This window comes from Patiria miniata, unplaced genomic scaffold (genome assembly GCF_015706575.1).
Source record: "Patiria miniata isolate m_02_andy unplaced genomic scaffold, ASM1570657v1 HiC_scaffold_24, whole genome shotgun sequence".
NCBI classification, from domain to species: domain Eukaryota; kingdom Metazoa; phylum Echinodermata; class Asteroidea; order Valvatida; family Asterinidae; genus Patiria; species Patiria miniata.
The window spans coordinates 19,796,702-19,819,393 of NW_024037063.1; the positions used below are offsets into that span (position 1 = coordinate 19,796,702).

The following is a 22,692-nucleotide window of genomic DNA, read 5'->3' on the forward strand; positions in this document are numbered from 1 at the left end:
GCGAATGATGCAATGAGGCGTCCTGCAGGTGGTTGAGCGCCATTTGTCACCTCAAGTGTCATCAGACTGTCAACAGTCGTAAACGATTGCGAGGAGGAAAAAAATCGTCTGCTCGTCTTTCCAAGCTCACTATTTCCCGCCAAGTTTGTTTCTGATACGGGATGTCTCTCATTTTAATTATCGATCTGTGCTGGAGGTGGTTTTTTCTCCTTGGTGGAGGGTTTAGGGGAGACAGTATGGAGGTGAATAGCGGAACGAGGGCCACATCTGATACGTTCCTGAGGGTCAAGAGGCAACGCTCGAATGTACGAGGCATTGATTTTCATAAAAACGCGTCTGCGAAAAAAAAATGGTGCGATGAACGGGCGAACAAGTGGATATGCGACCATTCGTGAATGGGAGGGGAGGGCAACTGGTTGGCGGATGGGGCGCCCCCTATGGTTGGGAACAACGGGAGCAGTGTTACATCACGCTGGTTGATTATTAATGAAATTGATAAAAAGTGAACAGTGCGTCATCGACAATGCATTGCTTTGTGCCAAGAGAAAAAGATAACAAGCCACAATTCCTTAAAACAATGCCAAGCTTAAAAAAAAACTTTCTTCGCAAAAACAGATTACCAGCCACAAAAAGCACAAGTGTTTATCACTAGTGACTGGTACTCAGCCGATTTTTGCTGACAAGGGCGGATCCGGAAAACAATTTTTGGGGGCCAAAAAAAAAATTGGTCCCCAAAAAGTGCGCCCAAAAAATTACGGCGTGGGGAAAAAAATGTTGGTTGTAGATGCTCTGTGGTGCGATCTGAGGCAATTTCTGACCAGTTTGACAATTTATTTTTAGGAAAAGACGGTGGTTCACGCAGTGCCTGCCTTTTTGCCACGTTATATAACAAAAAATTGGGTTTTTTTGTGGGGGGGGGGGGATTTTGGGGGGCTGGGGGTTGGCATGGATCCCCCCCCCCGATCCGTCCTTGAGCGTATAGCTTTAAGCAAAATGATTTCCATAGGAGCCTGCCAGAACTGCGGTTAACCTTTTTCTCGGTCTGGAAAATTTGTTAGCAAATCCTAGAGGAAAATACTCTCTTTGCCAGAAAGGACACGTCTTTTCCTTTTTGTTTCAGTTTTTGGTTTACTACTATAACATTCAATGAAACATCACCACTCTCATGTTTATTAAAAGCTTAGGTAAAATACTGGGATTCGTTTATTGCGTATACTGTTAGAAAGTTACCCCAATTCAAGCTCACAAAGTACAAAACAAAACCACAGTTTTATGTTACATTTTGTCTTTATGTTACATTTTGTACAGCCGTTGTACACGTGTTTTGTACACGTGTTGTGTAAATCGTGAACGATTCACTTATTAAAGAGTTAGAAGACGTTTGTGATGGGCAGTTAGGGCGCCCTCATCAACAGCTCAGAACGTTGCATAGTAATTTATTTTGCCATTTTGGCTACATTGTCTTATTAGGTGTTTTCAGTCGAATCGTTATCAAAATTAACTTCAGTCTTGGGCGTCGACATGAGTTTTTCTAGAGGGGGACAAAGTACATGATTTCCCAAATTCCTTGTACTTTCTCTAGCATATTCTCAATTAATCATTTTTTACGAGGGTGGCCGGGGGGACATTTGCCCACCCCAACCCTATTGACACCCCTTGGGACGTCCATGTTGTTGAATATGCACTAAATTAACAGCAATATGACTTCGCAACTCGTCCTTTTTTCCTTCTTCTTTTGTTTCTCCTTTTCTTTTGTTTTTGTTTTTGGCTTTTCCAGGGGGGAGCGTCCCCCTCGAGACGCCCATGACTTCAGTTTAACAATGTTACAAAACTAGTCTGTGTAAAACGGAAGCCCCTACACGATTAGTTTGCAATGGTTAGATTCGTTAAAATACATACAAAAAACATCGCTCGAACGAGCATGCATGAAAAGTGAGTCGAAATAGCTTTACGTTTGGTGGTTACATTGTATAAAATATCAACAGTATGTAATATTTACATTTTGTACAAACACGAAAATCTAACTTCCTCTTCCATGGTGCTTTTTAATCAAGTGATCTGTCAGTTACAGAAAAGGGTAAATATTATGTACACTGCATAGTATGAGTTATCAAATAGGATTTCAGGAGCCTCTGCTGTGCATTTAAGCTTGCGCCCTCCATCGAAGAAGGGAATAAATCAGCTCTTGGCTGGATAAAGGATGGCTGCGTGGTTGCAAAAGTCTGAATTATGGCTAATCAGGTTTTTTTATGGAAGCCATCTTTAAGTTGACGTTTTCCAAACCTTGGCCTTGTTGTGGCTCCAGCTTCGGACTGGCTCCAGAATCATAGGAAACCACTTGGTACATTTGCAACGTAAAATGGAAACACTCTTACTTTGTCCTTTTGAGGCGTCTACAATATAGATCGATACTCCACCATAGTTGCCAAAGTTACGTGCGTACAAAAAAATGAAGCCGAAGCCAAAGCTGTAACGAAGCTGAGGTTTGGGGAACGCCCACAGGCTGATTACTTTACATATCGCCCTCTATCGTCCATTCTTTATCACTTGCAGGTGTGCACGTCCACCGTCCGCCGGCACGTGTTGCACTTGACGTAACAACACCAGTGGAACTTGCAGCTGCACCTCTCCACGATCACCTCCTCCCGGGTGTTGAAGCCCCGCCCACAGCAGAGGAGCTCGCAGCCGTCGATGCCCTTGGAGGTCTTGTTGCAGCGCCGGCCGTGGGTTCCCAGCGACCCCATCTTCAGGTCTTCCTCGCAGAAGTCGGGCGAGGGGACCAGGTAGACGAGGTCGGACTCCGTGTGCGGCTTGAAGTTCTCATTAACTGGTACCTGGTGGAATGGGGGACCCAAGATGGCGGTCGTTAATTGTGAGTACAGTAAAGTTTATATACACATGTACATGTAGTAGCAATGAGTCGATCCAGTTACAAGTCAAGTCGCAAGTCAAAATCGCAGGTCAAATTGTAGGTCAAATTGCATGTCAAAGTCGTTTGACAAGTTGCTGGACAAATCGCAGGCCAATTCGTTAGTCAAATCACAGGCCAATTCGTTGGTCAAATCACAGCAACTCGAATCGCAAGTCATAAAGCTCTGAATGGGGCCATCTTGCATCGTCTTTGAGGCGATTTGGATCATTACGTAAAAAATGCATATTACGTTCCCCCTATCCCTTGTGACATACTCTCTTTAGGTCTTTCCTGATATAAAACCATGGAAACTTAAAAAAAAAAAATAGACAGGCAGTGTAACTCAAAACCTAAAAAATCCTTGCGAAGAAGACGATAAAGAAATGTTTACTTTTTGAGGCGGTGGGTAAATCTTGGATCGATTTTCCAAAGGAGACCCACGGAATCAGGCTGGGGCAGTGCAGATTCCGGACTCGATGGGAATCAACCCCAGCTCACAGAGATGCATGGCAAAGAAAGTTCCAATTTACGAAAAGTGAGAGGAAGAATAAAACTTACCAGCTGTCTTCTGGATCCGATCCGCCGTTGCACCACCTCCGTGGCCCCGTCAAACTTCTCCTTGAGTACGGTCCCGATCTCTTTGAAGGGCGGCATGGCTCGCCAACACGTCTTCATCTCGCACGACCCGGACACACCGTGGCACTTGCACTCCACCCTCATGTTCTTCTCGATGGCCTGGTGGGAGAGAAGGAACAATTAAGAAGTGGTATCGTGGAGCTGTGGTCCAGAAAGAACTACAATGGGGTTCAGAAAGAACCACTAATGGGGTCAAGAAAGAGAGGCTGGTGGGGGAGAAAGAAGTTAAGTGTTGGCATGGTGGAGCGCTGTGGTCCAATGGTTTACCGCGTTTGACTCACGTGCCGCGGTACGTTTGTTCAAGCCCTGACGGGGAACATGGTGCTTGTGTTCTTGGGCAAGACACTTTACTACAATTGCCTCTCTCCACCCAGGAGTATAAATGGGTACATGTGAAAGCAGAGACCGGAATTCGCTGATCTCGAGTTGCTGCAAAACCAGGTCTCACGGCCTGATGAACAGGGGTAATATTGTGAAGCACTTTGAGACCTTTGGTATAAAGCGCTAATAAGCATTGCAGTGATATTATTATGTATTGCAACCTCTTTCTCCGGGATCCGATTTCAACTTGAGACAAAAAAAATCAAACGCTGATTTAAAGCACGGCCAGACACCAGAGTATACCGTACCTAATTTGCATGTGCAATATTTTTGTACATGCAAATAACCTAATACCAGGATTGAAGCAGTTTAGTGAGAGTGTACTATTCGACACCATTGGGCCGAGGTTGTTGGTACTGAGATTTTAGTACATGTGCTTCAAGTTCATTCCAGGGTTCCTTGCAAGAACTATTGGTGGCGCTATGCACTATACTCGGGGTTGCAGGCCACAAAAACCCAAAATTGCCTACGCCAACCAAATCATGATTTCTACACTGTCAAATTCTCTCTTCTGCCCGGGAAGGTCTGTAGCATTAAAGGGGGCAAGCTAGCCTTGAAGCGGACTTCAAACTGGCATTTTTTAGAAATTTTTGATAAAATTTGACCATGAAGTCGCTCTTTGATTGGAATGGAGGGATTCTTTTTCAAAATGATGACAGGCCTTTGATTTTCTTGAAGAGTGATCATATTTTGAAGAAAGAAACCCCCAAAAGTCGCCTTTTAATTTCCAGTATCCATCGTCTAGTGTTCAGTTCACCGCGGTTGGGTCCAAGTTAGCAAACAGAACATGTTCAGGGCATGTTCGAAAATGTTGAAACTCACTCCAGAGTGCGCCCTTGTGTATGACCATAACTCTATCAGTTACAACTTCACCCTCACAATAATTGTCGTTGGAATGTCAAAGTATTTTCCCAACGGTGCTCAGCAAAAGGTTGGCTTCCCTTCATGTGTAAATCAGGTGTAATTCGATACAACCGTTGCTGTCAGTTTTAAAGCCCTGATCTCTAAACAACATTAATGTAGGCGTCAGACGAAATGTTTCCGCAAAACGCCGTTTGATCATCTCGACGGAACCAGGAGACGACCTCCAGTGAAAAAAATCGGGGCCAAATTTCGGCGCTATAAAACTGTCGCGTCCCAGCCGAATGAAATGTTATACATGGCGTGACGGAGGACATGTAATTTACGATTTCGGCGGCCTTGCTCACACTTTCGACATAATTTCATCTTTTCTTTGTCATTTGATCATGTATAGAATGTGAGAAAGGTGCAAGGAATGTCAGTATCGCTTCCAAGTGGTGCACGCTTGCCTTGGGAACCAATCCACTAAGGAGCCTACCGAAAGGAGGTTGTAAATTTTGGTCCGAGTCTTTCAGCAAATTCCAAAACGTGTCTTGTGACGACTCCACGCGCGCGAAACCCGCATCACCAAATAGCGCCAGGTTCTTCCATAACAAACCTCCGTAGTTTATTTTGTTGTTGGATCATAAAAACTGTAAAACTGAACCATTATTGTAAGAGTAACGGGGTACGAGAATCAATCTACCATCTGCGGTTCTTTTTGTTGTTCGGTAAACTGTTGTGTCATGCTGCATCGGCAAGTCGTCAAAATGTCATCAAATTCTTCCAAGAAAAAGTTTGTGTGGGGCAAGAGATTGTAGCATTATTGTGGTCCTAGTTTCTCTTGGGAGCAAGGCCTCCTCTCTAAACAGTTTTATCATCGTCTTGAAGTAAAAATGGCATACTGTAGTGTTCGTTTTTACCTCCGCCAACTTGAGGTTATGTTTTCATCGGCTTGGGTCTGGTTTGTTTGTTTGTTGGTTGGTTGGTTTGTCTGTCAACAGGATAACTCAAAAAGTTGTGCACGGAGTTTCATGAATTTTTTTAGGAGTGGTCCTTGGTACAAGTACAAATCGATTAGATTGTGGAAGTGATCCGAATCTGGGTCTGGATGCAGGATTTTTTTAAAAGGACTATTCACCATTTATTCACCAAATTTTTCTTGAGATTTACATTTGAAAGTATATTTGATAAACTAAAAATAAATACATGTATTTCTCAACAATCCATGGAAGTTTCCTAAGAATTACCATAAATAAAACGGCAATAAAATGAACTGTTTTGAACGATCAAGTACATGGCATTTTATTTATTTTACTCTCCGAAAGACGTTGTTTTAATTGTGAGTGATTGGTGAAAAACGTTCCCATTCGCTAAAACCATTTGATGCAGAAGAGGGCAATTTTTTTTTTTAAGAAAGTTGATTTGTTAATACTGATCTTGGTTTCTTGCTTCATTGAAAAGCTAATAGCTTCGGTAATATAACTAAATATATTTTTCGTTTAAAGCCCCAGATGGCTGTTTCATTTTTTTTCCATCAAAGTACTCACCAATCGACCAGCTTCATTGTTGTGTAAATTCATCAGCTGTCTTTCGGTTGACATGCGACCTTTGCGCTCCCTGGCATCCACGAAAGTCTTTGAAAACATCATCCCTGTGGGAAACAGTCGTCGGTCACAAGATCATAACAAACAATTATACAATATACAAGCTTATAATTTTAAGTCACGTAATGATTTATCTATAATTGATATGAAGTTAGTTTGCCAATCAAGCAGCCTTTTTCTAGTGAGGCCGATTCAAAGAAAAAGTCGACGATGATCATTTAGTCAAAAGAGGGCGCTCTAGTAATTAACTCGTTTTGGCGGCAAAACAAACTTTGTCACCTTACCATAATCGACATTGTCGGAGCAGCCCGACCACGTGAAGCCTTCGTCGCTGGTACCCGTCACCGTCCGGTCGCAGCCGCATTTTTGTAGGTAACCACTGCTGCATGACCTCGTGACCTCGTAGCCCACCCCGGCGGCCGAGATGGAATGGACGAATGCAGCCTCTCTCGTTCCTGAAAGAGAAAAGGGAAGATCAAATTGCGTAACAACGCCCTCAGTGGTCAAATGCAAACGATTGATGACATTGGAGGACACCATTACTGGGGTGCGGCAGGACACCATTGCTTGGTGCGTCCCCAGGGGCCGTTTCGTGTACGCGCAGACGCTACGCGTTTGTGACTCCTATGAAATCGGACTCTTTCGAAATCTGGACTCCTATGAAATCTGCAATCACTTACACTATCATTAGTTAAACCCTCTCAAGTGACTGGGCACTCACCTATTTTCCACACCTATGGCATGTGCATTGTGCAGTACAGTCGAACACCTTTAGGCCTTAGGTTCTTGGGGCTTTACAAATTTCTTTGTTATAACAGGTACCTTGTATTATCAGTAATGGAAAACAATAAAACAATGGCTTGTGACCTAACATTTTCTTTGTTATAAGCAGGATGTTGTATTATACAGTGCTCAGTTCGACTTTACCAACGAGTCCGTGTTACATCCAAAGTTCACGCTACACCGGCCATAGCATGAACACAGCCTTTTATTCCCCGGCCTTTGAAACACGACTGTAATATTGGTAGTTCAGTGTAGGATAATGAGTACATTTTATTCCTATCAGTTGTCTTTCAAATGATATAGACCGTCCTGTATTTCTCTTTGTAATAACCCAGTTTACATGGCCCTTCTGTTTCTGAACAGAATACCTCTTTTAATACAGTCTCTTCTGATACCTCTTTTCACACTGACCCAAGATCTCCCCGAGATCTCGCGTGATTTGGTTTTCCTACGGCCCATTCAGCTCACTTCTCTGGTTATTGCACGTTACCGTTTGCCTAATTGGAGCAATGAAATACGACCCCAGACTGCCACCAGACACGTCTTAATGCTCACCCAACGTAAATACCGCCAGCCTATGCTCGGTGATATTAAACATGCACGCGTCTAGGATCCGACGCAGTTTAGAAGAATTCTGGAGCACCTCAATATCCCTCTGTATATACTGTACATCCGATTCAATGACCTATCTCAATCGTTTTGTTTGCCAGACTCAGTTCAAGTCTGATACTGTGTTATTTCCCATGTGAATTGGGGGATGTCAATCATAGAAGTTTTTCAAATTATCCGAGGTCCTGCCTCATTTGCATATTGTGTTACAGCTCATTTGCATAATTTCCCAATGGGCTATATCTCTGTTATTTAAATGAAAGCCCAACATTGCAGGCATCGACTCGTTTCATCAAATCTATAGGAGGTAGTTAAAAATCGCTGACGGCTTGCGTTAAGATTTGCAGAAGCTTTTTTCCCAGAGAGAAAATATCGCTTAAAGGAAATGTACAACATTTGCTATTGCTGCAATTTTCAGAAATAAATGGATTTGGAGGATAAGTATGTTATAGAAAATATTGTTAAACTGACTTGTTTCACGTTTTGGGCTTGTAGATGCTGGAAAACCAAGAAAACCTATCATGTTCTTGTAGTCTGGCTCCCATACCCCACTTAAGATGTAACGGAGCAATTAATGCACTTTGGGGAATTGTAAGCTCGGAGAATCAGTCTAGCTGGCTTGTACCCCTTCACAGGTGTGTAATCAATTGCAAAGAAAAGTCAGAATAACTAAATATGAACAATTAGGAACAGTTTTTTTTTAAGCCAGTTTTTTCCTGGAAAAGTACATTTTTTCTTGAAAATGTCAGCACACACCAGGAGCCCTGATTTTAAAGGATGATTTAGACTGTCAGTCCCTAACAATTCAGTAAGGTATTTCGTGATAATTTGATCATTTAGTTTTGTGATGTTTGCAAATGTTGTATCTTCCCTTTAACTTGGACAACTGTTTGCCAGTATCTTGCAAGTGATTGTCAAAATATCTACCGCCTAAAACTTTGGGCATGTTGAGGGGAAAAAATCTTACCACATTTTGGTAAATCTTGCACGAATTTACCAACTAAGCATTGCTGTGGTTTCATACCTACATGTATTGTCGAGTAGAATAACAGAGTGCCCAGCATGTTCTCACCTATTGTTTTACAGTCATTATACCTTAACTGTTGCATTTTCCCGATGACGTTAACTAATAACAAAACAGAAAGAAATCTGAAAAGAATCGCAGTTAACACTAACAGGGACACGCACGTTGGATGTGGCTGGTAACCCAGAAGCTAATTCAACTGCATTATTGTCTTTGAGAAAATCTCGAACGGTTCTAAAAATCATCATGTTGCATTTTACACAAGATTGATTTCCTTCGTGATTTAAACCTACTCCAAAACAGGTAAACAAACTCGACCTATAATGTAACACGGGTCTCCCAAATTGCCCGGGTCGTCACTTAAGCTTCCAAGATGGCCGCCGTGGCCATGGCGACGGCGCATCAATCGTTCGGAGCGTGAAGTGGCGCGGTCGCGAGTCCACCGCGGTTTGTTTTGTTGCGACGCCCTCTAGCATCAACAAATAAACAGGCAGAGACAAGTTGGCGAGGAGAGACGGTCTCTGTAATGGCCCCATAAACATGTCAAGCGTTGTATTGTTTAACACGGTGAACTCTGGAGACCACACTCAGTGTGCACGTCCAAAAATGCGCCCTCTTGTAAATCACTTCAAATTGTCCTGGGTGCGACAGTGCAATAAGATTCCCATAGACACTAGTGCTAAATGCCCATACTTCAAAATTCTTTTAAAAATACTCAGAACTCTCACAGGTATATTAGCTGCACAGTAAAATGATGATCAACATGTCATCTTTCATTTTCTTTTCATTTCTGGTGGGTTGGCCATTGACTTTTCGAGGAATTCGCACTCAAAGAAGATGATGACCCCTATTTTCCCCAAAGCGAAAAAGTAGCCATCTTGAAAAACGATCCCTCCACAACATGGCACAAATAGTGCCATTTTCGAGAACAACTGCATCCAAAGTGCTCAGAATTGGAAGCCCCGAGTCCGGGCCAGAGGTTCATTACCATATATCTCTTCAATTCCCCAATTTTATGGCTCTCCGAACTCTTTAATATAGAATATTTTGAGGGTATAACTTTTATTCATGAGCTCGGCGGATGGGTTTAAGCCTATTTACCGGTGTGCACCCTTCTGGATACAGTCCAATTAAAAAAAAAAATTCTACGTAATGACCTCACACTTTTACCTGTAAGATTTCTTTCCAATGCTATGTTACATCCTACGCTAGAGGTTTGAATCTGATGCTCAGTCGTCTCAGTACTAAAAGTAGTCTATGGATTATGGAATGACATGCGAGCAGATTCGGCGATTACTTATGCAAAACAAGACTGCGCCTTGACCTCGAGATTCTGACCATTCAGCGGGCGCCTTGTATCGGGAGGTTTCATAAACGTATCAGCCAAATTAACCAATCGGCAGCTTAGTCCACATTTCAGATCGAAATGACGTCATAATTTCTAAGGTCGACTCCGATTGGCTGGCACGCCGGGTGGCATAAACTTTGCATTGCTCAGATAATTATATCAGACGTTGGTTACGGACAGGGCTCCGATGAACAACCGTTGCGGTGATACTCAGACTATACTAAATTGTCCTTATTGGGAAAACTCAGGCAAACGGTCCTTATTTAAAAAGAAAAAGGGAAAAAGGGTATTAAATAACAAACTAAAGAGCAAAAAAATATTGCAAAATCTAAGCATATTGTTGGGGAACTTTAAAAAAAAGTTAGTGTAGAAATTGTTTTTGTCTGAAATAACTTATTTTTTTAAGCACATAATCTGACCTTGGAATATCCGCCATAAATCATTGGACTGCAGTAAGGACATTTAGCAATGAACCGACGACTTGATAATTGTATTTCAAAAATCAAATTAATCAAACGACTTTTTTTGGATTGAAGTTTTTAAAATCGCCCAATACTCCGTATAGCTTTTGCGCAACATCTTCCTGTGCCTACGTGTATACATCAGGCCTTTTATATCAACTGAATTCTTCTTGTGTTAGGACAAAATGTTATGTCGATCGCGTGAAAATTGAAATAAGTTTAGATGTTCGAGTATTAACTTGAATTGAAGCTCAACGGGGAAGCGTTGTTTACAAGTTTGTCCAACGCGAAATGGTTTATATTTTTCCCCGATGCGACCAAAATGTGGCTTTGTAATTTTCGTCAATTTCTCAGCCCACACGCAAGAGCCAAATGACAGGGCGGGACGCTGATTGGCCCTGCTTAACCTCTGACCCGCGTCAGCGTTGGGCGACAGCCAACCAGGAGACGGTATTCTTCCCCTCGGGCGACAGCGCATGCGCCTTGGGGTCCTTAACGACAGCTTGCTTGTCATCGTGACCCGGGGTCAAGGCATCCAACCGAGTTTTCTTTCTTATTTCTTCCTCTTCTTTGAAAAAAACTTGACTCTGTTTTTTTCGGCGGGAAATCACAGAGGGACCCAACGTGAAACTGTGGCAAGAAGTACTGAGCAATTACAGGTCATTATGGATGAATTTAGCTGACTGGCAGCCGATGGCGAGCTGAATCGCTCAACCGACGGGGAGTCTGATTGGCCGTGACTGGTTATTTTTCGGGTTGAACTCGCCCGGTCGATGCGGCGATTTCGCAAACAGCCGCAAGGGCCGAAGTGCGCTGGGGAACGGTGGATACAGCCGTACGTGACACGCTGTCTCGTACCGTTGACGAGAAACACAAACTCCCTTGTCATTTTCATTTCCTTGAATCTTAACGGGATGACGAAACTTTCACTTATTTTTCTTCAAAATAGTCTGAGAGAGTTTAATATTGTCTCCAAAGTCGCGGTTTTGCGGGTGATTGTTCTGTGAGCCAACATCGGTTATTGTTCATTAAAATTAGGTACATATATCTTACAACATATCAAAATACACTGACTAGTGTCTCTATAGTAATTTAGAACTGAAAATAGGCCGATCGTTTGTACTTTTCACTAGATTTCCATTCAGTGCAGATTGTCCGGTCAATTAAGTTCTGATTAGAATGGAAGTAAGTTAACCTGATTAAGAGTTCGACAAGACTGACCCTAAATGCCCACTCTTGTTGTGGGTTGTGCATGTAGTTTAACCCTAAAAGGGGCCGATTTATTTTGACCATCTCACAGCACGGGGGGGGCCTTCAGATCTCGGCCATTAAGTGACGAAAAATGATGAAACTCGGTGCATGCATAGAACAACTTAATTTGAACATACCCAAGAAATTTCATGACTATAGATTAAAGGGTTTTGGAATTATCGGCTAATTAATCATTCATATGCACCAATGGTAATTCTGCCTTGTGTACACTACAATAATTATGGGGAAATTAAGTTTTCACGGCGCGCAGCGCCGAAAACAATTTCGCTGCGCGGTAACCCAAGGTCGGAATTTTGTGTTTTTGGTATCAAAAGATGCGCAAGACTCAAGGCTAAAAAGTCAGGAAAGCTCGGGTCGGGAAAAAAAATTGCAATGGTATCGTGGAAAAAGTTGAGGAGGGGGGGGGGGTTGGATTTCGCCCCCGGCCCTTTTAAGGTTAAGCATCACATTCGTTTAGTTTCATATTGTGAAACTTAAGTGCATTTCCAACGGTCTGCATTTCCAACGGAGATCGGAACAGAATTGCGTGTGTTTCGGGGGCTCGGTATTCAAAAGCACTGTGCATTTTTAAAGATGTTAGAAAACTTACGACTTATTCTAGATGTTTTGCCAACATGACAACGTTATAGTTTGCACAGAACGTCATAATTCGTGGTCGTTACAACGAAATGTGTTTATACGTCGGTGAAGGGCAAACACCCAATATTGATTTACATCACAGTTTAATTGCGGTGCCCGCTGCTACATGTAAATCCGATTCGAACCAGCCAACCGATCCCGCAAGCTCGGTGGTCGAGTTGTAAGACGTCTGCACTAGAAAGCAAGAGGTCTTGGGTTCGAGTCCCACCCAAGTGATTTTTTTCCAACTTTCACTCGGGGGGGGGGGGGGGTAACACACTGAGTATACAGTATTTATACGTCGGTGAAGGGCAAAAACCTAATATTGAAACAAACAAATGATGTTTCTGTTAAAAAAACGGGCGTCTGGTCTGAGTGTTTCCAAGTTTCATCATAGCGGCGCAAACAGCTAAAATTGACAGCACACACGGCACAAACATGCACCGGTCGCCGCTGCGCTGCCGTATCACAAGAAAAAGACCTCCTGCTAAGTTACATGCCAGCGAAGTTGATTTCAGCAACTGTATCGAGTTCGATCAGATCACCCACGGAGAGATATTCTCGAGATGAAAGGAAGAAAATGGACGCGGACCCTCGCGTGTTAGCTTCCAACTGCGAGAGAATATACTTTTTTCCGGAGTAACCCCATCCAGCGAGCCACTTGGCCGTGTGCTACGGTGAGAAACGACAAGCGCGCCGCCCGAACCCGGCGTTAAATTGCGGCACAAAAGGCGAAGTAATCGGTCGCCTGCCGCGCAAGAACTTTTGCAAAACATCTCACCTAGCGCGTAATAATGGGTAGCTCTCTGGGATTGTGATGTTGCCGGAGACAGGCATGACTGATGGAGAGTGAAACGGCGTTGGGAAGTTTATTGGCGAGGAAATTATCCTTTTACCCAAGAGGAAAAGAAATGTTAGCAAAATGTCAACTTCGGTTAAAACACCGATATCTCAATTTTGACTTTAATGGGGGGAAAAACGAATGTAACAAGCACGGAGGCACGCACGGCTACATTTATATATAACATTTGCTCGGCATAGCACTTTGTTTTGGCAGTTTCAACCAAATCATTATCGATAGCCTAAAAAGGAAAAAAAGTAACACCATCAACATGTTGAAGCCGGCCGTTATAAAAAAAAAATGTATTTTGTATGAACGCGCGACAGTAGATTGACGTTATTGTGCACTGTTCGTGCCACCGATTATATGCAACATAATGTGCCTTTAAGAGCAAAAGCCCATTTTGTAGGAAAAGAAAAAGAACACTTAATTAAAAACTCAGTGAAATTATGAATCCTGCTCCAAATTCCAAATCTTTCAGTATCGGCGTGAACCGGTAATCCAATCTACGCGCCTAGTTGGCCTGCATATTTTTTTATCATGAAAATAAAAATGATGTTCTGGGGGAGATCAGCAAAATGAAGGGTAAATAATCGCTCCTTCTGTCATACTTTTTTCAAGTCGGATCCACTTGCGGAAGAAAAAAAATTATATTCCTGAAAAAAATCTATTATCTCCAACGGGATATATGAATGACTTCTTTGTCAAAATGAGACAAACTATAATTGAAACCTGTTTTAGATAATTAAAGTTCTTTTGATACTGCGTTCGTCCAGCTAATTTCGCATGCAAAGTTAACTCTCGATAACTGAATTTATGGAAACACTTAACGAGCACAAAGAGCTTGTGTTCCCCCAAAAATATCTTCGAAGGCTCAACAATAACGAGTTATTAACTTTAATTCCCAAATATGTGTTTGCCCTGAACGGAAACAGGGCGGAGAAGGGAAAAATTAAGCCGGAGCACCCACAGGAACGTCAAGGAGAAAGTACGAGAAGTGTTGATGGAGCGGTGATGTCAGGGGACCCCTCGCCGGTATGACACGGGGGAGAGCGTTCATCAGCGCCCGCTGATTTCTCAAACCCCGGGGTTTTGGCAGAATGTATTATCTGCGTATATCTCTCAGCGGACCGGGCCGCGCGTCCGATACGCCCGCTGATTGAAGCCACTTTCGGCGGCAAGGTTACGGCGGCGGACCGACCGCAGAAAGCTACCGGGGGATGGAGTGGTTGTCAACGGACAGATTGATGGGGATCTCTATTGATTTTGACAGGAAGGAATGACAGTCATTTTCTTCAAGACCATCTACATGTACATGTATGCAATCGGCCATGGACCGATGATCACTTTTCTTAAAACTTCCACAAGTTAGTCTATATGCAACAATATCTTCACTTGGTTGTGCACGGGGTTTGTGGTTTATTTACAAACCTTAAATATAAGTAGGGATCTGAAAGTGAAACAACTAGAGATGTAGATTCGACGTTTCAGTCAATTCTCACTGATTGTCATCCGAAGAAATCGTTGTGAGGCCAAACTCTATGTTTAGGCTGTATTAGCCTATACTTTTTTATTCAGCTGTACATTAAAAAAAAAAAAAAATTTTTTTGAAAAATCAATTGGACCCATGTTGGTTTTCATCATGTCATTATACTAACTTCAGTGTACCTCTCTATGATGTTCATATGTATAAGTGTTTTAGTCTTTTAGAATTGGGTCGTTGGCATGAATTTCGTTTTACTTAGGTACATTGAGGGAAGCATTAATAACTGTATCTCTGCTACCTCACGCTGAAAAAAAAATGTCAGGTTGTGCACCCTAAAATCCTACAATGCCTAGGCCTATACTTTGGCACTTTGAAAACTTTAAAAACCTACATTTTGATTTTCAAAACTTCTTTAAAAAATGATGAAGAGGGGCACAGTGAGGCCTGTGTACTTCTTTTCCTTTGATAAGGACAATGTACCTACGTGGAACTGTGCATATAACCAGATCAATCAATAATGTGATATTGTTTTTCCCTCTTGAGACTACCATAAATCTCTCAACGAATGACAAGATAATTATTTTCAAATCAACGCCGCTCATCGCCTCATTATCTAAATTCGTTGCTTGATTGCTCCTTCAAAATATATTTTAATTTCTACGCTCGGTCCGGCCAGGTTCAAGGGCAGACGTGAAAGTAATTACAGATCGACCGCCCGGAAATGCCAAATAAAAGCCCACAGCTAGAATGTTCACTTACAGACTCCAACCGCATTTCTAGGTATCGCTTTTCAATTTCTGCATCTGTTTCGACACTCGAGTATACAGTGGCCTGCCTAAAGTCATATAATGGTGGAACATGGGTGGTCTGAAGTGCTCAGGTTTTTTACGGTCCAAGTGGGACTTTTTGACAGCTTCCACAAATTCTTCAAGTTGAAGTTTCCGTCACACGTTCCCTCCCAGCGACTGATACTGTTCCAAGTTAGCTGCATTGTGCACAAAGTACCATAGGAAAGAGTATTACCTAATCAAAATGGCATTCACCATAGTCTATGGCAACTGGACAGAAATTTGAAGTAAATAAAAAAGGTTGACTAGTGGCTTCAAATTGAACTTCTTACATATCCTATAATTATACTTCAATTATATTTCTTATACAGTTATCCTCCCCAGTCAGTCATGTGTTTTTGGGCTGGGAACCTTGGCAAAAACCTCGCTAATTCCTTGTACATTCTTATATGCTGCCTAATGTATTGTACACACAAGCAGGCTTATAAAATGGCGGCCGGACTATACTTTCTGAACCAGCAAAATCTTCCAAAACCTCCTGGTGGGTTTTGAAGAGCCTGGAAGAGTTACTGTCAGTGGCTCTTATACATCTATGAAAGGCTATGGGCTCCGTGTGCCAACAGAGAGAACGCGTTTTTACCTATTTTGAGAGCTCCGTAGCATCAGCTATGGCGTCCGAGACTAATTCCCGCCTCCAATAACTTTGGATACTTTAGAAATGCGCAGTGGATGGATCGGGAACCAGTCTAGGTCACCCCAACTCTCCTTTTCTGGCCGTTGGTGGGGTACTTGTGCACGGAGCCTATACCAGAGTTTGACTGTCGAAGTCAAGGTTGGGGAACTCGACTACACGATCTGTCCTCTCTGGCTGACCACAGCCAAAGCAAATGACACATTCCATGTTTTGATGTCGTATCCCCTAGAGTTCGTCTACAGGAGCACAATCTCTGTTTCAGAACCAGAACCATCGTGGAACGGTAGGCCTATCTGCAAACACTTCAAACAAATCACTCGTTTCCTCGCTCGTATGTGCATGCGCGCGCCTGCGCACTTCAACATAGCGCAACCTCAGCACAGGAACAAGAACTAGTGTGGACTTATACCCAGAGTGCAGATGCTCGCGCGTGCGTGCTTTCTTATCAGACAAGCTCAACACGGGAGCTGTCAATATCGACAGGTACTGACAAAGAAAAAAATTACAAACCACCTGGGCTGTCAAATACTTACCGTTGTCAAGAACATGCCCGAAGATAGGAAATGAGTCGACGGTGGTGCAGTTCCAGCGCCGGTTACCGAACTGCTCCTGGCACTCTACGATAGCTCGGTACGCTCCAGTACTAACACTATCCATAACCTGCAAGCAAAAGAAAGATCATGAAAACAGGCAGATCAACCAGAGGCTAAAATTTTCAGCGGAGACATCCTCGAGAAAAATAGGGCTTTCTTGGTATTGTGGGCGTTAGCACGGTCATGTGGTAATAGACCTTTATCATGCTGCCACCATTTCAGTCATGTTCCATGTATCCAAATAAACCAATCAAAGTACTGAATGATAAGGGTTTTGTATTTGTGCAAAAGGAACCAGACTATTTTTTTCTTCCAACCTCGCTTTGGCTACGTTGATTTGAATAGGAACAAAACAAGATGGCCAACATGATAATGGTCTATTAAATGACATATGGCCCTGTGCACGGTTGAATGAAAACGAGGCTAAAATGGCAAACATAGGGTAATTGAATGGATTATTACGTAATAGCTTAGCAGCACGTAGAGCCTCGATTTCAATTATGGCGAAGCTACATTCGGCAGCCATATTTGAGACGTTTTATTTTACTTCTGTGGCAATGAATGCATAAGGAATACACATAGAACAAAATCACATCCCTCCAAGATGTTGTCAATGCAAAGGGCCTATTATATAGACATGACAACGTCCAGACAAATTTGTAGTGTTCACACATTTTAGTGTTACATTAACTCTGGTCATGACACCAAAATAAGGCAAGGGCGGATCCAGGGGGGGCAAAGGGGGCCATGCCCCCCCCCCCCCCCAAAAAAAAACCCAATTTTTTTTTTTTTAATGTGACATCGCAATAAAGGCAGGCAACGAGTACACCACCATCTTTTCCTCAAAAAAAATTGGTTGAAGTGGTCAGAAATTGCCTCAGATCGCACCACAGAGCATCTAGAATCCAAACATTTTTCGGGGCCCTTAAGCGGGCCCCGAATCCCACGCCGTAATTTTTTAGACCCACTTTTTTGGGGGACCAAAATATTTTTTGGCCCCCCCAAAAAAATTGTGTTCTGGATCCGCCCTTGAAATGAGGGTCCTTCTAAAGTGCACAGCAGGTTTCCCAAAGTCATGGAAAAATCCTGGAATTTAAAGCTGTCACGGAAAATCATGGAAAAATCATGGCCATAGAGGTGCAAGGCCAGGGAAGTAACCCCCGCCCCCATTCCTCACTGCTTTAACCCGACTCCCCTTTCCATTTTTCGGTCTAGGCTTTAGGTGTTACTATTTTTAATACCTGTATTACCTTGACAGTAATTGTTGAAAGCCCTGTTTGACCTAAAGTAAGTAGTTAGCTGCTTTTTATCTTGAATTCTCTCCAAAGGAAAGAATGTATATTTGTCGATGAAAGGTTCAGCCACAGACAGACTGGTTTTGACATGTCTCCCGCTTGAATTTCCAACTTCACGTACAGGCGCGCTCGGCACAATCAAAACGCCCTGCGTGTTACCATTGGGAGAAAAACGCCGTTACTACAAATAGATTAATCACTCCCTTCTCTATCGCGACAAGAAATAGTTTCCGGATCTCAACCTTTTGGGGGCAAAGGCTCTCCGAAGGTTGTTCACTTTCTTTTTTTAGAGTTCTTGACTGGAACGGCAGGGAATACCCTTCGGACAGCGGTGCCCCTCCCTGCTTCCTACAGGTCGTCCCGTTCACTGTTATTGATCAACTTCCTATGCAGACAAATCTTAAAGGGCATGTGTGTAAAATGTTAGTGATGTTACTAGCGACTGGAAGTCAAGTCTGTCACAAGTTCGATCTCACGTAAGGTCACATGTAACAGAGTGTGAACAATGGCATCATAATGATTGACTTGTGATGACTTGTGATGATTTGTGATCGGACTTGTGATTAGACTTGTGATTAGACTTGTGACGACTTATGATTGGATTTGTGATGACTTGTGATTGAACTCGTGCAGACTTGTGATTGGATTTGAACGACTTGTGATTGGACTTGTGATGACTTGTGAGGACTTGTGACGACATGTGATTGAACTTCTGACGACTTGTGATTGGAATTGTGGCGACTTGTGATTGGATTATGATGACTTGTGATTAGACCTATGACAACATGTGATTGTATTTGAACGACTTGTGATGTGGCTTGTGATGACTTGTGATTGGGCCCGTGAAGACTTGTGATTGGATTTTAACGACTTGTGATTGGACATGTGATTGGATTGTGATGACTTGTGATTAGATTTGTGACGACTTGTGATTGGATTTGAACGACTTGTGATTGGACTTGTGATGACTTGTGATTATCTGCCACTCTGCCATCAAGCTTACATGACTGTCTAAACCTAAGATCGCCATTCATGTTTTCAAGGATGAGTCTCAAGTAAAGTAGAACGAATTTTACAATTTTATTTCAGCTATATTATTAATTTATTAAGCCTTGTCGGATTCTGTCCATGAAGTGATTAAATTCCGGCCTCCTACAGACACTTTCTGAGTCTTTCTGACAATGAATTTCTATTGAAGATGTGCGCATGAGCGTTAACGTATGACCTTCAGTGTTACTTGCACTTGCGCAATCAACACGACCATGCGTTCCATGCGTTCCACAATGTTCATTCGATGATCTGCGATCATAAATTGTTGTATTGGTTTTTATGACCGACCCTGATTTTTTTTCAAAACATCGTAAACTCAAACGACAGGGGGAAACTTAAAAGACGTACGTTTCAAATATCTGTAATAATTCCCTCAACAACAAAAAACCCAGAGATGCGCATATTTATTTTAGGTAATGATACCGCATTTTTTTTTTTTTTGGCGAAACCAACCATCGAAATAACATATGACATGGATTGTTTTCCATCGACTAGAATAATTGAAGTTTACCTAAGGCAAATACATACTCAACGAATTATTATTGAGTTAATCACAAGTCAGTCACAAGCCAGTCATAAGCCTATCACAAGCTAATCATAACTCAATCACAAGCCAACCACAAACCAAATACAAGCCAACCCGGACCAATTATTATAATAAATCAGACGCCAAGCTATAAATCACAAGTCAATCACAAGTCAATCACAAGTCAGTCCAAAGAACAATTGAGGGAGGACAATGTACCTAAGGAATTCCTTAGTAATAGTAGTAACCATTCATTTAAATAGCTCGAGATTGGATGACTTGTGTTTGACTTGTGATTGACTTGCAATGGACTTGTGATCAGTTATTATGACATGTGACAACTTGTTTGTGATTGACGTAGGACTTACGACGAGTTGATTACAACTCTAGCTGAAGTTACACCCTTACGACTCTTCCTTGTCTGTGAATGACTTTTAGGACTCCGGATGAGTCGATAACAACTCTGAGTCACACCGTAACGACTATTCTTTCTTTGTTGTATCACTTTCTTACCTCCAGGTTCCGCTTGCATATTTGTACTTGTCTGTTGATGAGGCCAGGCAGATCTTCACAGCTTTCCTGCGAGTTGATTGTCGTGATCCCAGTGGCCTGGATATTGAAGATGGCTCTGACACAAAAAATAAAGAAGGTAGGCGTCAAACAATGTTCATAAACTTGTTCACAAAAAGAGGAATTTTAGAATATTGTATAGTTGTTAAAAAGTAAAGTGATTACTGCTGCGATTTCAACTGTTCGCGGATGTGCAGACTGCCCTCTGTTGTTGAGTCATGGCAGGCAAAAGGATAAACCCTGTCAAAATAATTGTCTAAATCAGTTCCAACTTCAGAAACCGATATCTGGCCTCGGTATTGGATGTTGGTAATTGGACCAGGTGACGTTACAGGCTAGGACCAAGGGATTTGAAATGTTGCCTGAAGCCACAATACCCAGTTATACCACTAGATGACGCTGCATAATTCGACCACCTCTGCGGGCCGATACTCGATAGACAATTTTATTTTACTCAAGTGTAAAAAAAAGGGCAAAACTTTTCAAGACTAGAAATACTGTGAATGCTGGTAATACTTACAACCATCTGTACGCGTTCCCGCACAGGATGCACGCCTGCAGTAAAACCAAAAATGAAAAAAGATTCGGATGCGAAACAAGCTCCATCCTTGCCGACTTTGAAGTTTATTTTTCCACAGTGGTGAACGCTTCAGGACCTTATCCTTCCTGTTGTGTAACTTCACATCAAATGAAAACTGCCGCTCCGTCAAAACAGCAACAGAAACACAGATCGCAATCCTGGTGTTTGTTGCCCGTAAAACTATCACTGGCTGGGTGCACGTGTTGAAGTGCGTCACGAGCCAAGAAGGACTGCCACGCGACAGCTAACCAACCTCTCCTAGATTCAAGATAACTTGTATTTGTTCCCCCCTCTTGAAGTGTTTTCGAGATTCAGTTTCTTATCATCCTTACAGGGATCAGAGGTTGAAGTTATTGCAACTCTGGTTCCTCCTCGAGTAGATATCGGAATCAACAGAAAAAAAACTTGGCAAGAATTGACGAGAACTTTTTTTTTCATGGGATGTGTGACCCTTGGCCGGCCGTTGGGCTCTTTGCTGTCAGAGCAAAGAAAGAAAAAATCTGCTCCTTGTTTTAGGCACTTCCTGTTCTGATTTTCCCGGGCAAAATTAATAATTCCACGAACTCGTCTGTTGCTTGAGGATGTACATGTAGGTGCACTCCTTGTGCGCTCCTTTTATCGCAGTGGAGAACTCGGTGATGAAATGCAGACGGTAATCCGCGGTGATACCCTTTTCCGTGTCGAGTCGGAAACGACCGTGATTCCTCAACTTGCTGGGCGGTGAAGTTGCTGTATTTGACCGGGGACGTCACTTTGTCACGCCTGCCGCGCTCACTGACGTTCCTGCTTGTTTCAATTCCCGCTAGGGTGTCAACTTACTAATCAGAGAAACTTGTGCGATGAGATGACGCAGTGATGACCATGCACGACACCGAATCTCGCACTCAATGCAAAACATCCACGCTGTCCAAAAATTTGTAAAAGGCCTCCCAGGTTCAGCAGTACCGTTCTATCAGCAGCCTTTCCGGAGACTTCCAAGTTCCAGCGCTGCTCTCCAACGTCAAAGCTGATCAAAAACCCAGGGCTTGTAAAACTGTCTGGTCTCTGTCGTATATCTCCTCCCAACCAGGCCCAGCTTCCTTCTGGTAGTCGCTTGCTGTAGACGACACCAAAGCCTCACTCAAGAGCAAAAAAAAAATATCGCACGAACACGTCACCGGTCCTGCCTGTCTTGCTCTATGGTCTCACCAATTCATTGGAGGGTTTTTATTGCCCCCGTTGCAATCGAATTAGCCGACCGGCCTCATAAAACCGATAGGACCGCCTCTGTTGTGAGTTGGCAGCGGGGCTGTCTTATAAAAAAAACTTCTACCGCTAGTTTGCCTCTTTTCAATTTTTATTTCCCACTTTTTTTTTAAGAGCCGGAACAATCAACCCAAAACAACCCAATAAAACAGGCAATGGGAAATGCTTCGCATTGGGGTGACTGTCCGGACACTTGAAACTTCGGAGAGGGTCCTGTTTTTCTTTTTGGTCCGGGTTTTTGAGGGAGCAAGAACGGATGAGGCTGCCGTTGTTTTCTGGACAATAGGGGGACAGGGGATGAAAGAGCACCGCCGGTGACTCACTTCAGAGGAAATGAGGTTGTCAAGGAGGAGAATAGGAGGTGAAGGATTAGCAACATGGGATTATGAGGAAAATGGGATAATTAATCACTGGGGATCAATGTTTGATGAAGTTAACGGTGGATCACAGGACTTCACTATCTGACTTAAGGATCGACGTGGTGGGCTCAGACTTGAAAAGAAAAAATACGGAACAAAAATATCAAAAAGGTTT

At 42.8% G+C, this 22,692-nt stretch overlaps 1 protein-coding gene across 1 annotated transcript; it reads right to left on the reverse strand.

Annotated features, from left to right (window-relative positions):
* Window positions 1-1,070: 1,070 nt before the first annotated feature.
* On the reverse strand, window positions 1,071-22,465 carry LOC119732367 (protein Wnt-4-like). Its single transcript, XM_038205823.1, has 7 exons — window positions 20,854-22,465; window positions 20,277-20,391; window positions 16,833-16,959; window positions 6,660-6,830; window positions 6,319-6,422; window positions 3,470-3,646; window positions 1,071-2,834 (listed from the first exon to the last, which is right to left on the reverse strand). Exons 1-7 carry the CDS (start codon window positions 20,937-20,939, stop codon window positions 2,544-2,546), a joined length of 1,071 nt encoding a protein of 356 aa, XP_038061751.1. The 5' UTR covers window positions 20,940-22,465; the 3' UTR covers window positions 1,071-2,543.
* Window positions 22,466-22,692: the final 227 nt, after the last annotated feature.